This window comes from Cheilinus undulatus, linkage group 1 (assembly GCF_018320785.1).
Source record: "Cheilinus undulatus linkage group 1, ASM1832078v1, whole genome shotgun sequence".
NCBI classification, from domain to species: domain Eukaryota; kingdom Metazoa; phylum Chordata; class Actinopteri; order Labriformes; family Labridae; genus Cheilinus; species Cheilinus undulatus.
The window spans coordinates 47,066,477-47,080,986 of NC_054865.1; the positions used below are offsets into that span (position 1 = coordinate 47,066,477).

The 14,510-nt window shown below is 38.8% G+C and overlaps 1 protein-coding gene across 1 annotated transcript in view; it reads right to left on the bottom strand.

Annotated features, from left to right (window-relative positions):
- fbn1 (fibrillin 1) overlaps nucleotides 1-14,510 on the bottom strand; it is a 124,632-nt gene that overhangs the window by 78,631 nt on the left and 31,491 nt on the right. The window contains exons 9-16 of the mRNA XM_041794486.1: nucleotides 12,150-12,275; nucleotides 9,271-9,423; nucleotides 8,877-9,167; nucleotides 6,695-6,847; nucleotides 6,479-6,598; nucleotides 6,269-6,394; nucleotides 1,904-2,026; nucleotides 887-1,009 (exon numbers count right to left, since the gene is read on the bottom strand). Coding sequence (XP_041650420.1) covers nucleotides 887-1,009; nucleotides 1,904-2,026; nucleotides 6,269-6,394; nucleotides 6,479-6,598; nucleotides 6,695-6,847; nucleotides 8,877-9,167; nucleotides 9,271-9,423; nucleotides 12,150-12,275 — 1,215 coding nt within the window. The remainder of the gene's footprint in view (nucleotides 1-886; nucleotides 1,010-1,903; nucleotides 2,027-6,268; nucleotides 6,395-6,478; nucleotides 6,599-6,694; nucleotides 6,848-8,876; nucleotides 9,168-9,270; nucleotides 9,424-12,149; nucleotides 12,276-14,510) is intronic.

The following is a 14,510-nucleotide window of genomic DNA, read 5'->3' on the forward strand; positions in this document are numbered from 1 at the left end:
ATCTAACTCTTAACTAAACTCCTACCTCAATCTAACCGAAAGTTTAATCCTATTTTGTTTTGAAGGTTTTAGCGTGCATTTTCATACTGACTGATCCAGGGTCTCACAGTACCAGTCTTTAAGAGGAAGCATCTGAGATCTACGGTCTGCAGCCAGACCCCTCTTATCTGTATTGGCTGTTGGCTAAACTGCTATTTTGAGCATCGGTACCTGCCCTAATTCTCACAATCATCACATCTACACATCACATCACATCTCTGCCTACAACATTTATCTTCATTTAACTAAAGCAATCACACCGATACATTCACAGATGCTTATTCATAGGAGCTTTAATTGAATCACCTAAGACAATCAGGTTTACAAGTTTCCTTGCAACTTTCTGTCTCTCCTGTTTATCTGCCTCTGTTCTATTGGGAGGTTTTAGTTCCTTTTTTCTTTAATTCTTGTTTGCTGATTATTGCTCAGTTACTGTCTTATTGTCCTCCTTCCTTCAATATGTTCTAAATGTTTTGTTTGGCACCTTTTCCACGATAAAGTAAAAAAAAAAACAGACAGCCTCCCTGTCAAAGCCTAGGCTTAAGTATTGTTTGGCTTTAAACCTTGTTGGCACCCAGCACTCCCTCAGCCATTACACAGTCGATGAAATTCTTAATCTTACACATTGTAAAGACTAAAACTTGGAAATTTTCCTTTTTTCTTCTTTGTGCAGCAACAGAAAACTTTCAGAAAAGTTGCAGCTTGAGGCACAAAAAGATACATAGAGAATATGTGTTTTGCTGCCGTTTTTAACTTGTGTGGTAAAACAACTCTAGGACTTTCTAGCTACCTGGGGATGTAAAGTAGCATGATAAGGAGAAGAGAAATAAACTCAACATGAACTCACCAACACAGACCCGTCCGTCCAGGCCAACAGCCATCCCGGCCATACATTCACAGCGGAAAGATCCCTCTGTGTTGAGGCAGTGGCCGTTCATACACATTCCTGGAGTCTCACATTCGTCAATGTCTACAAACACATGTAGGAAAGTTATTCATTTCTATGCCTAAACTCTGGAAAATAAATAGTCAGAAACTAGAATGAATTAAGATAAAGCATTTTCCTGCGGAAAATGTGTTCACTACAGTCCTTACCGGTACTTGATTAATTACAAAAGTTAGCCAACAATGCTGACCTCAACTTAGAAAACATTCTTTTCCTTCCCTTTGGTCCCATCGGTGTTTTACAATAATTATCATAACAGCTGTAAACAATGATAGGGCATGCACATTTTAAGTACGTTCTGTGTGGGCGTGTGCTAGTGGAACACACAGACTGCAGATAGAGATGAAGAGGCCCCAGGGCCCCATTTAGACTACACATTTCATTAATGACTGCATACATCAGCACACTTCACCCACACCCTGCTCTCCTGTTTATTTATCCTGCTCTGACTGAACCAGGTCAGTGTCTCTGAGATCAAACGTCTGTATCTGCAGCAGTGGAGCAGGATGGCAGCAGGTTACATAAAGAAAAGACGCATGTTAGGTTAAGGTATAAATGTTGCGTAAATTTAAACAGGCTTGGTAAGATAAATTAGTGGTGTTTTGTCAAGTTTTAAGAGTCAAATCTCTTCTCAAAGCTCAGTAAAAGTTTAGAAAAGCCAGTGCGAGAAACTGAAAAAGGCGGGCCCCGACTATCCTCAGACAAGCCTGCTTGCCAGGATGCTGAGGGATTTTCCTGAGGTTTTTTAGGGGATTTTTGGCTTGTTGTTTAATACTGCAATAATAGAAGTACTAACATTACAGAAAGTTTTACTTAGCTAAGAATACAGGTCGAATAACAACCGACTTTAAGTGTATTTTTGTGGTGTGGAGACATGATTTTAATAATCCGTCTGTGGGCTTTTTCTGAGAAACACACCTACACACATTCGTCCACTGGTGTCCAGCAGGAATCCTGGTTTACAGATGCACTTGAAGCTGCCGTCTTCGTTGATGCACAATCCATTGAGGCACATGTTCCTGATCAGGCACTCGTCCTGGTCTGTGATTGAACAGAAACATATTGGTTGATTGATAAGTTATAGGGGTTAGAACAGGGGTGGGCAACTGACACCTCAGGAGCAATATGTGGCCCCTTTCCTCCTCACTCAGTGCAACCCAGACAATTTGAATCAATTACAAACATGACAAAAACATGACAAAATCTGCCCTAAGGATATCAATCTGGGTTGCCAATAAATGAATAAATAAAAGGACAAAAATGTCAATGAATGATACTACGCAATGCACAAAAACAGTGTAAAAGAGCATGTTTGGTTCTTTGCAAGTTAAATTAGCAGATATAATGCATACATAAATTGAACATTTCTATTTACATTTTCTTTTTAAATACACATTTTTGTATGAAGAATTCAGATGAAAGCTAAACTTAGCACAAAAAGTAAGGAAATTTGTGTTTGGTAGATTCTTTCTTTCTAGTAACAATGCTTCTTGGATATAAATGTACCATTTGAAAGCCTGTTTATTTCTCTTTTAAATGGTGCCACATTTGTAAGAAACAAACATTTGTGGGATAAGCAACAGAGTTATGTATGTGGGTTGCGTCCATGAAAAATGTACCAATCAGCTTGGGTGTGCTGTTTGTACCAGAGTGACCAACACAACCATACTGGCTGACTTGTGACAAGTTCTGGTTGAAGAATGGGATGCCATCCCACAGCAGTGTGTGACCAGGCTGGTGACCAGCATGAGGAGGAGGTGCCAGGATGTTGTGGCTGTGTATGGTTCTTCCACATGCTACCGAGGCTCCTGTTTGTTAAATTATTAAATTGACAACATTTCGTGTTTCCTCAGACTTCAATCACCCAATCCACCAAAGAGGAGTGAATGGCAGAATAAGCTGTTTGGCACTGGCGGAGAAGATATGGCAAATTTTTCATGGGTGCAACCCACATACTCAGCTCTGCTGCTCATCCCACAAATGCATGATACTTACAAATGAGGCACCATTTAAAAGGGCAATAAACAGGCTTTCCAACAGTACAAGATTTATTGCCAAGAAGCATTGTTACAACAAAGACATAATCTCTTGACTTTTTGTACTAGGTATATTTGTTCTTTTCAGATTCCCAGTACCAGTACCCACTATCCCAAAACCTCCTACAATGTCATAATTTGGCCTTCTGGCAGTGAGAATAAAATTGGTGACCAAAGCCCCATTGCTGGGTTAAAGGCTCATGCTGAAGGTATTGTACAGTTCAGTGCAATAAATTTTTTTCACATTTTCAGAGCTTAACTGAGTTTAAATGAAATCATACTGTGCTATTTAACAAAAGGCATTTCAAGCTAACACTATTTTAAAACTCTATTTGGTATATTTACAGGCACATTAAGAAATTGGCTGTAACCACAAAAAAACTACACTGGCAAGTTGCAAATGCTGTCAGAAAAAAAAGATTCCAGAGAAGACTAAGATAGCTCATAAATCAGTAAATTTTAGGGAAAAATTGCTCTTGAGCAGCCAAATCTGTAATTTTGGATTTTGAAGCATTCCTGAGCACAACAACAGGAAAATTTTACAATACACTCCGGAATGATGACTTCGTTCCCACTTGTAAATAATCTGATGTGACATGAGAAAACGCTAGAGAATGTGCTATCAGCTCTGGTTTTTGTAGCTGCTCTTTTAACTGCCAGCATTGACAGGCTTAATCTGCTCCAACGCTGTATCAATACATCAATATCATTTAAAAAGCCTTGAAACTCAGTGACTCCTCCCTCTGAATGTGTGACAGTCGAGCCCTCTGACTATTACACTGTCTACAGCCTAAATACCCCATTTTATTTATTCCCTTCAGCTGACAATTCATCTGCTCTATCGTCTATGCAGCCTTGCAAACAATAGCTCAACTGGATGCTGAATGGTGCTATTTTTTCTCTTTTTTCTCTGGATATATTGTTGTGAATATTTGTTGTTTTTTATAGAACAATTCAACACAGAAGTATAAGCAACATAGCTGAGTGGAGTGCTGCAGAGCCCAGCAGCACTCCACTCAGCTCACTCAGCTCTGTTGCTTTGACTTCTGTGTTGAATTGTCCAATGGGACCACAATTGTTGGGGTCTAGGGATAGGAGGACGGAGGTATATATTACGGGAGAATTTGAGCGATTGAACATTTATAAATACTTAACCTTGAAGCTCATATTGTAACTGTAACTTACATATTTACTTCTACCTTCAATTCATCTACTATTTTCTTCATGCCTGTATAATTTACAAGAACAACTGGAACTATTTCTGATCTTTGGAAAGAGCTGCATATTTTCAAACAGTCTTTCCTTAAAGACATTATCCTGTTAGGTTCCTTTATTTCTAAGAAATCATGTCAAAAATAATTGATAGATTTGAACTCTTGTTCCTTTCTCAGCTGAGCTACTCAAAGTAAACAAAATATGCTGAAGCATCTGTTTTTCAATAGATAAAATAAGTCATTCATGTTTAAGTATGTCTATAAGGATCTACCTGGTAGGACTGGGCGGTATTATGGTAACACGGCTTCCCGGTGTATTTAAAAATAGCTGGGTATTGCTGTAATTACTGTCATCTGCGCTGTAGTTTGCACAGGTCTATTATAAATGCCTCCATAGTGCATGTACCTTTTCAGAAGCAGCGCCTCAGTCTTTGTTAGAAGATGCATTAAACTGATGATAGAACTTCTGTTCATTATGTAGGGCTAACATGTCAATGAAGAAACTATAAAAATGATGAACAATTTAGACATGCCAGCTAGGGATGCATGATATAGGATTTTTGCCAATATATGATGTTAAAATGTAGTTTTGACCTAAAACTTCAGTCCTTAAAATACAATTTAAAGTTTGAGGATGAACAAATTAATAAATTTAAGTCCTTAAAACAAACTTTAAAGAGTAGGGAATGATGATGAACAAAGAAAAAGACATCAGCTGATGTAGGTCTGTTTGTAAAGTAAAACACCACTAACTGACTTAGTCCTATGGCCAATATTTCACACTTGCTCTGATGACGCCAAGCTGTGATTTCTCCAGAAGTCAAGCTTTTTAAAGGCACTTCCTGTTGTAATACAATTAAGGTAATATACAATTTAGGAGTGCTTCAATCCTTCTTCTAAGGGCAAATCAGTAATGAGAAATTAAATGAAATGCTCTAAAATAAACCCTCAACAGGATGGAGCTTGCCATCATTACACATACATTAAGCTGTCCTGTAGAGTTCACGAAGCAACAGCAAGGAAAAGAGAGAGTGTGTTCGCCACTGTGCAAAGAAAGAGGAAAAAGAGACAAAACCTCATTTAATCCTCACTTAACCAGAGAAGGTTTTTGAACAACTATAAATCAACTCAACCCTCCCTGTAATAAATGCTGTGTCCTATTGGCATAAAAGATGCATTTCTCACATTTTCTGAAAGAAAAGTGAGTGCTCTACTCACCAGGAGTGTGCTATGCATGTTAGCTTTGTCTAAACTGATTCTTGTATAATGTGATTTTTAAAAAAGTAATACCATTTACTACAAGAAAATTTGGGGCGGGTTTAACAGTTTAAAATTTGATACTGCCCAATCCTATCACCAATAATAATTTGCTTGATATGAATATTGCAGCTTTTTTTAGGGACAAGAGCCTTTTCGTTTGGGGCCAGGGGTCATCAAGGGACATTTATGGACAACTAAAATCTTTTTTGATGCTATTTTGTTTACCCTTGGCCCCTTATTTACACACAAGATACCAGCCACAACCTTCTAAACAAATTTAAGACATACAGTGTATCATATTTTATGCATACCCATGATGGCCATACATTGAGGCCCCTTAGAGCTTGAGGCCCCTACATTTGTCTAATGGGTGGATTGGGATTTCACTCTATTCATGCGATAAGCAGCTAGTATACTAGCCCCATGACAAGTAAGTCTGTAAGTTTTCAACGCTTTTTAACAAACTGAAATGAATCAAAATATAAAAATGCATGCAAAAAAGAATTAAATATTATTGATATAGGGTCCTTTGGAAAAAAAGTAATATGCAATGTGCATATTTTGCACTAAATGGCCTGAAACATACAAAACCACCAGCACAACCATTTAAAATGATGTCTCCTTCTGCACAAATCTTCCACAGGCATTGGTATTAAATCACCTCCTCCAGGAGATCCACGGTCCATTAAACATTAACATTACACATGCTGACGTTATGACAGAAACTACCCTTTAAAAGTGCCTCTGCTCTATAAATGTAGAACTTGACAGACCTTGGCAGTTTTTGCCATCCGATGAAATCTCAAAGCCGGCGTTGCAGACACAGTGAAAGCTGCCCTCAGTGTTCACACAGCGGCCGTTGTTGCAGATTCGACCGTTGGCCACACATTCGTCCAGATCTGGAGGAAATAAAAAGATAGTCCAGTAAACACACACCCTCCTCTTTAAGTGTACTAAGATGTGTGTTTATGTCTGTGTGTAACCTCGGCACTCCGTCCTGGTTGCAGTGGTCTGAAATCCAGGAGGGCATTGACAGATGTAAGACCCGGGCGTGTTCACACACTCTCCATGTGCACAAGGATTTCTCTCACATTCATCATCATCTGGAAGAGACATAAAAAGCTCAATGACTGTCTCCACCTTTAATATACTTCAGTCTGGTGCTGTAGAAACTTTTCCTCACTCTGTTGGAAACTTACCGATACATTCTCCTCTCCCATCCAGCCTGAAGCCCATGTTGCACTCACAGCGATACCCAACACCTGGCATGGGGATACAGCGGCCGTTCAGGCAGAGGTTACGATAGGCTTGGCACATGTTGGTGATGTTCTGGGTCTGGATGATAACTGGACCTTCAAGAGACATTTAAATACTTATGTCAACAAAGGAACAAAAAATAATTTCATTAAAAAAAAATATTTTTTCCTCAACAGAAAATGGCATATTGTTCAATAGGATAAAAAAAAAAACATAACACTAAAACTGCCCCCCAAAAAAGGCAGTGTTTTCACAAAAGTGTTGTCCAACACTATCCATATACACTGAATCTGGCAGGATTTTACTTATTTACATTAAGGAAGAAACTGATCTAAGTTATTTAAACTTCAAGTGTAGGATCTGCCAAATGTCTTTGAAAAACAGTTATAGAGGAAATGTTGCACAAGATTTTGAAACAGCCTCATTTACTTCTGGATATGGTTAAGTTCTCAAATATGCAAGAATGTTTTCTTTCTTTCAAAGTTCATGGGCAGACATTTTCTGCAAATAAACTTTGGAGGAAGAAATACTCAAACAGACCAAGCAGCCTACACCAGTGACCAATGAAGTCAATCAAGTCAAGGTTTCCCATTGTAGGCATTTAGAATTTTAGTTAAAGGAGCTCTATGAAAAGTAGTACACTTTAGATCAACTAGGAACTAGGAGTCTCTAGTCATAGCTTTCACATGACATCACACATTCATGGAATTGTCCTCTGAGCAAGGCCGCCCATAAGGGAGACAAAGGGGGAGAGCTTTCTGGGGCACAGACATACTGGGGACCCAAGGAGGTCGGCATATAATATCCATTCTTATCAATGCAACACTTTTAATTTTATTTATGTCGTAATATATACCCTTCTTCAAAATCTAACTTTTTTCTTAAAACAGAATTAAAACTGGTTAAAAATGGCTTAACAGAGGGGAAAAAAATAGCAAAAAGTGGTAAAAATGAGATAACAGTGACAATAATGTGTCTAAAATGGAAAAAAGGGGATAACAAAAGCAAACGATAGCCAGAAGAGGCAAAAACAGGCAAAAATAGTGGTGAAAAGTGGTAAAAACAAGTGGCAAAAATGAGTGAGAAAAAGGTGATGAAACAGGGCTAAAATGTGACAAAAATGACTAAAAAAAACTGCACAAAATCGGTCAAGTGGCAAATAAAAGTATCAAAATTGGCAGAAAAAATTGGTTAACTGGGGTCAAAAGCAGTACAAATAAATAACTTTAACTAATGAAACCAATAATAGCTTGACATGCTTTTCAGCTCTAAAATGAGGGAACTGTTGGCCAGGACCAATGCTAGCACCAGTGCTACTGATCCGGCACACATGCATTGGCATCTTCAAAGAATTACAACTGGGGACAGCCAGGGGCCCAGACAATTCTGAGAGACTTCCTATTGCCTTGCTGTGCCACCTACATGTTGAATCCAGATTTATTTTTTTTTATTTCTATTTATTTAGTTTGGATTTGGAATGAAAGAAAGTTGCTGTTCAACAAGCCTGGGTTGCACTGAGATGAGCCTGGGCCTATTTAGCGGTGGGCGGTAAACCAGTATCAATACTTTTACTGGTAAAATGTCTGCCACCTACTGGATTTTGCAACAGCATCATTGCCGCTTTAATCTGCTGCTGTTCATGTAGAGGAGTGATAAAAGACAAAAAACAGTGATCCTCATAATATTGTTAAGTAATATGAAGTAGCTAATTTCAACTAAGTAGCACTAAGAATTTCTCGCCCTTCACTTAGCATCATTATTGGCTAAAACACATAGAAAAAAATGTTTGTACATTTGGAAACTTTCATCTTGTTAGTGGTGAAAGGACTCTCCACTACTGATTTATACGTAAAATAAAAAAAATACATAAGCATGCAGTATTCACCAAAGCTAAGTTAAAGGTGGAACTTTTCTGATTTTGGTGATGTAAAATGTATCCTGGGTGCTGTAAAAGGATCCAAAGGGACAAAAACATGCAGTTTAAGATAATATCTCGGTTTTTCTGTGGTTGTCAGGTTATGTAAATATGTTTGGTTGGTATCCGTGCTGTTCACGTGACTAAAAGCTTTGCATTAGCTACTTCAACTCTGATGAGTTTATTAATGAGTTAAAGGAATAGCAAACCTGGTGGAGGCTGTATAGGAAGTTGTCCTGGGAACTGTGGGTACTGTCCTGGGATTTGGCCTGGAATAACAGGATACTGTCCTGGAACCTGACCTGGTCCTTGTCCTGGGCCGGGAACTTGAATAGGAATTTGACCAGGAATCACAGGTCCTTGTCCAGGACCTCCACCTGGAGTTTGACCAGGATATGGAACTGGGTAGATGCCTGGTATGTCAGGGCCTCCTGGGACACGGCCTGGCACCAACCCTCCATTAGTATCAGGTATCTGAATGCAAAGTTTCTGATACTCTTCTGAAATGACCCCATGAGAAAAACAACAGGTTAGCACTGTGCTGATACAGATACAGTTACATGAGATAGACCTTAAAGGTAACATGATGGTGAGGCTCCCCACCTGTTCCTCGGATGGGACACATTTCGGGCGTTGATCCATCAGACCAGCAGCGTCCACTATCACAGCAGCATTGCATTTTAGTCAACAGCTGGGAGTTTTGGTTGGCACAGCGCCCATTCAGCAGGCTAGCATAGCAGTACCCACCACGAACGTCTGTGGGAAACAACACAGCATGACGTCAGTTACGCTAACCCTTTTGTTTAGAGTATGGCATGTGTTGTCTGCATGTTGAGCAAATTGGCAGAAGTACAATCAAAAAGCAGTCATCATAGCTCTAAATGTTCCATCATTTGAGAGATGGAAACCACTTCAAATAGTCATCACTTCCTATTTATGAGAACTTTTCCTGCATCCTGCAGTTTCTGGCACTGAGCACCAGCGTGACTAACACTCCGGTTCCCCGCTAACATAAATATATCATGTCTTGTTTCACACCAAGCCCATCCAGTGTATTCTCAGGGAGAGACTGACAGGCTACACTGCTGATTGCTTGGTTAAGCTCGACAAGATGTCAGGGAAGCGTAGAGTTGGTTGGAGGACAATCAGTCGAGCCCTTGAGGGGCCGGCGTAGATGTTATTGCTTAAGTGTTGCTGCATGGGAAACTGGCTGAGCTGTTTGGCACAACAGTGTTCTGGAGCTAAAGACTCAGACATTCCTTCCTCACGCACATCCTCTCCTGGGGGGTCATGTACGTAGCTGTGTGTGATTGCATATGTGTGTACGCGTGCATGTGTGAGGATGTGCATGTACATTTAATAGGACTATTCGGACCCAAATTCCTCCCTTGCCTGTTTGGGTCATAATGAGCTGAACTTGCAAGCTCCACAGTCCTTTCTGTGACCGCGTGTGTTTCTGTGAATATATACACTCTTATCAGCTTCCCAGGATGTGGGCTGTTCAATGACACCTAAGCCAACACTTCAGTTTCCACCAAGACTGACACACAAATGAACTTATTTCACTTTTTCCAACCATGATGTTAAAAAAAAGCCACCTGAGCATGCAAAGTTAGCTCCTCTTCTCTCATCACGTTCTCTGAGCTTAAAGCGAGCATAGCTCATTGTTGTGGAAACAGGCAAGTGACTACTGACCTAAATTCTACCAGCTGGAACGCTGGAGAGATTTCAGTTCATCCTGCGCTCAGTGCCAGGTATAAAGACAGAAGAACCAAAATGGGGTGGAAAAAGGAAAGAGAATCTGCTTGGCTGATTTGTGTCATATTTTCACAATGCTAGAGTCAACAAGTGAAGGTGAAAGAAGGCAGTGCATGGAGAGGTGTGACAACAGGTACAGTGCTGTAAGAAAGCATATACCCCTTTCCTGATTCTTTGGGGTTTTTTTGTTTTTTTTTTGTTTTGTTTTTTTGCATATTTGTCACACTTTAATGTTTCAGATCATTACACAAATCTGCAATTTTTAAATGATGATTTAATTTATTAAGAGAAAAACCCATCCAATCCTACTTGGCTGTATGTAAAAAAGTAATTGCCCCTGCCTGATATCTGGTTTTGCCCCCCTTGGTGGAAAAAACAGCAAGCAAGCATTTGCAATACCTGGCGATGAGTCTTTCATATCATTGTGGAGGAATTTTGGCCCACTCTTCTTTGTATACTTGTTTTAATTCAGCCACATTAAAGGGGTTTTGAGAAAGAATGGCCTGTTTAAGGTCATGCCTTAATCAGATTTAAGTTCGTACTTTATCTTCGCCAGTCCAAAACCTTCTTTTAGTTTTTTTTAAGGCATTTTAGAGGTAGACTTGCTGGTGTGTTTCAGATTATTGTCCTGCTGTATAATCCAACTGCTCTTGAGGCTGAGGTCATGAACTTGTGGCCAGAAATTCTCCTTCAGGATTTTCTGGTAGAGCTCAGAATTCATGTTTCCATTGGTTACGTGAAGTGGTCCAGATCCTGAAGCAGCCCCAGACCATCACACTACCACCATGTTTGACTGCTGGTCTGATATTCTTTTTTTGGAAAGCTGTTAGTTTTACTCCAAATGTAACAGGACACCAAAAAGTTCAACTTTTCACATCAGTCTGGAATATTTTCCGAAAAGTAAGATGTTTTTTGATAAATGTGAGACGAGCCTTTGTGTTCTTTTTCGTCAGCGAGGGATTTGGCCTTGGAACTCTCCCATGGATGCCATTTTTGCCCAGTCTATTTCTTATTGTTGAATCATGAACACTGACCTTAACTGAATTAAGTGAGGCCTGCAGGTCTTTGGATGTTGTTCTGTGTTCTTTCATGACTTCCTGGATAGGCCATTGATGAACTCTTGGAGTAATTTTGGCAGGCCAGCCACTCCTGCGAAGGTTTACCACTGTTCAATGTTTTCTCCATTTGTGGATAATGGCTCTCACTGCGGTTCACTGGAGCCCACAACACCTTGGAAATGGCTTTGTAACCCTTTCCAGACTGATAGATTTCAATGACTTTGTTTCTCATCTGTTGTTGAATATCTTTAGATTGTATCATGATGTGCTGCTTTCTGAGATCTTTTAGCCTTCTTCACTTTGTCAGACAGGTTCTATTTAAAGCATTTCTTGATTCATCAGGTGTGGGGGTGATCAGGCCTGGGTGTGGCTAGTGAAATTTAACTCAGCTTTCCAAAAAATGTTGTTAGTCACAGTTCATTCATGATTTAACAAGAGCAGAGTGGGGAGAAACTGTTTTTCACATAGGTCTGAGTAGGTTTGCATGGCTTTTTCCCTTAGTAAATGAAATGATTCTTTAAAAACTGCATTTTGTGTTTACTCTGGTAATCTCTGTCTAATGATTTGTTCCACGATCTGGAACATTTAAGTGTGACAAATGTTCAAAAACAGAAATAAGGAAGGGGTTGAACACTTTTTCACAGTACTGTTTGTATGAGGACTCACCTATACACCTGGATCCATCCACTGAGGTGTAATATCCCTGAGGACACTTGCAGTAGTAGCTGCCAACAGTATTGGTGCATTCACCAACTCCACAGAGACCAGGAATGTTTGAACACTCATCCAGATCTGCAGAGAAAGAGGGAAAAAATAGAAAATCAGTTTTGTTTCATGGTGACTCAAATACCCAAAAATCTTAAGTGTAGCTAAAAGTATAATAAAGCCTGTAAAATAAAAGAAATGTAGAGGAATTTTGTCCCTTCTGGATTAGCATTAGTGCTTTAGACATATTTTTTGTTATTGGAAAATTAAAATAGACATCTACATTTTGAGAAATGAAAAATGGATTTACATGTAGACTGTTCTCATTGTGTAGAATGCACTCTGGACAGTAAAAAAGCCCCCCCAAAAAAAGATTCATGTCAGAATCGCTTATATTAATTTATACGATTCTGAATCGATTCAGATTCAAAATTTCCAAGAGTTAAACATTTTAAACTTACTGTATTATTGAGTTCATTTTCAACAGCAAGTATGTCTCTCTGCCGTTTCCCTCACAGATGCCACAGGTGCATATGGCTCATTACCTGTGGCTGCAGTGTTAGCATTAGCAACGCTGTTAGCATCAGCAGCATTAGTTGCTGGTAGCATTAGTGTCTGTAATGTTTACAATACCCAGTCTGACAAACCTACCCACTACCTGCACTGTCTATTGAGCCTTGGGTTACTCAACTCGTCCTGCTTTCCCAGAAGAAAAGTTTTAAGACACACTGAGAATTCTTCAATCCCAGGTAACAGGAAGTCTGACCTGGTCTTCCTTATCTGCTTACTGTGCTGAACTAAAGTAACGTAGCCTACGTCAGGAACATAAGACCAAATTTACATCATAGAGACATGTTCACCCGAAGAAAAAAATACGTACAGTATCAGCCAACAACTGCTGAAAATAACAGCATTTATGTCCAATTCACGCCAAACACTGGTGTTGCTGTTCAACGAGTGACCATGTTAACTGGTGACAATCATCAAATGCTTAATAATGGTTAATAGCGGATATCAAAAACTTAAAGAGTCCTTTATTTTGTTTTTAATTAAACTTAACTTCTTAGCATGCATTAGACTTAACAGAAAACGTTAAGTGTTTTAACTACGTTGTAACTACGACAACCACCATAACACCTGCTCTCCCACAGCATTGTTTATAGTGCTTTGAAATTATTACCTTCTAATAAAAAGTTTCCCACTTAAGCCCACACATTTTAATCATATTCTAATTATTTTGCAATTTAAGCACAAATGACTGTTTTCATCATAATTAGTTGATTAGAAAAACGCCAAAAAGCATTATTTTTAGCACATCTACTAAGATTTCAAATCTCAAACAATAATACAACCCCCTTAATGCACAGCAGACAGGAACAGATGCTGAAAGTATCACCTCTTCATAAGAAATAGAGAATATGTTGTGAATCAGGAATCAGTTTGAATCGAAAATTTTATTCTGAATCAAATCGTGACCCCCAGATTGAAATCATAATCTAATTGAATTTTGAGATATGTAAAGATTTACATATCTACTTGATAGCGATGTGTTTTTTATTTATTCTAATTTTATTTATCTAACAAGTGTTCCCACATGATACAAAATCTCTTTAACGAGGGAGTCCTGGCCAAGAATGCAGGACAAGAAGTTCCACACAAATAACAAACAGACCAGAACAAATAAGATTACATCAATCAACAAGTCAGCAGTAAATATGCTCATACACTGGTCAAATCTTCCTTAATTCTACTTTTAAAATCTCCCCCCAAAAAAGTACAACGCTTGAGTTTATGATGACTCTGTAGCTCAGACCAGGATGACAGAGAAAAAGCTTTTAAAAAGCTTTTTTACCAAACACAGAGACATTTCATACATGATGTATCCATGAGAACAAATGCTGCAGCAATTTAGGCTGTCAGAGTCAATGGAAAGGGAAAATAAGAGGCATTTCTAAGTATGACCTTTTAAAGAAAGATGTATCACCTGAATATTCTTTTGTTTTATAAGGAAGACCAACCAACTTCTCTTATAAGACAGAATGATGGGGGCGAAAACCCAGTCCAGCAATAAATTACAATTAAGCATTGTACACTAAGGCCAACATTTTCAGCAAATATGATGTAGGCGGCTTGTAAATAATATAGCATAATCAAGCTGGGCAATTAATTGAATTTTGATTTATATTACAGTTTTGGCTTCCCACAACCATAATAACAAGATAACTGTGATTTAACTATTACTATGCCAAAGGCCATGTTACACTTGTTTTGTCAAAGGTTTTGTCATATGATAAATGTTTCTTTTAATGAAAGTTTGTCCAT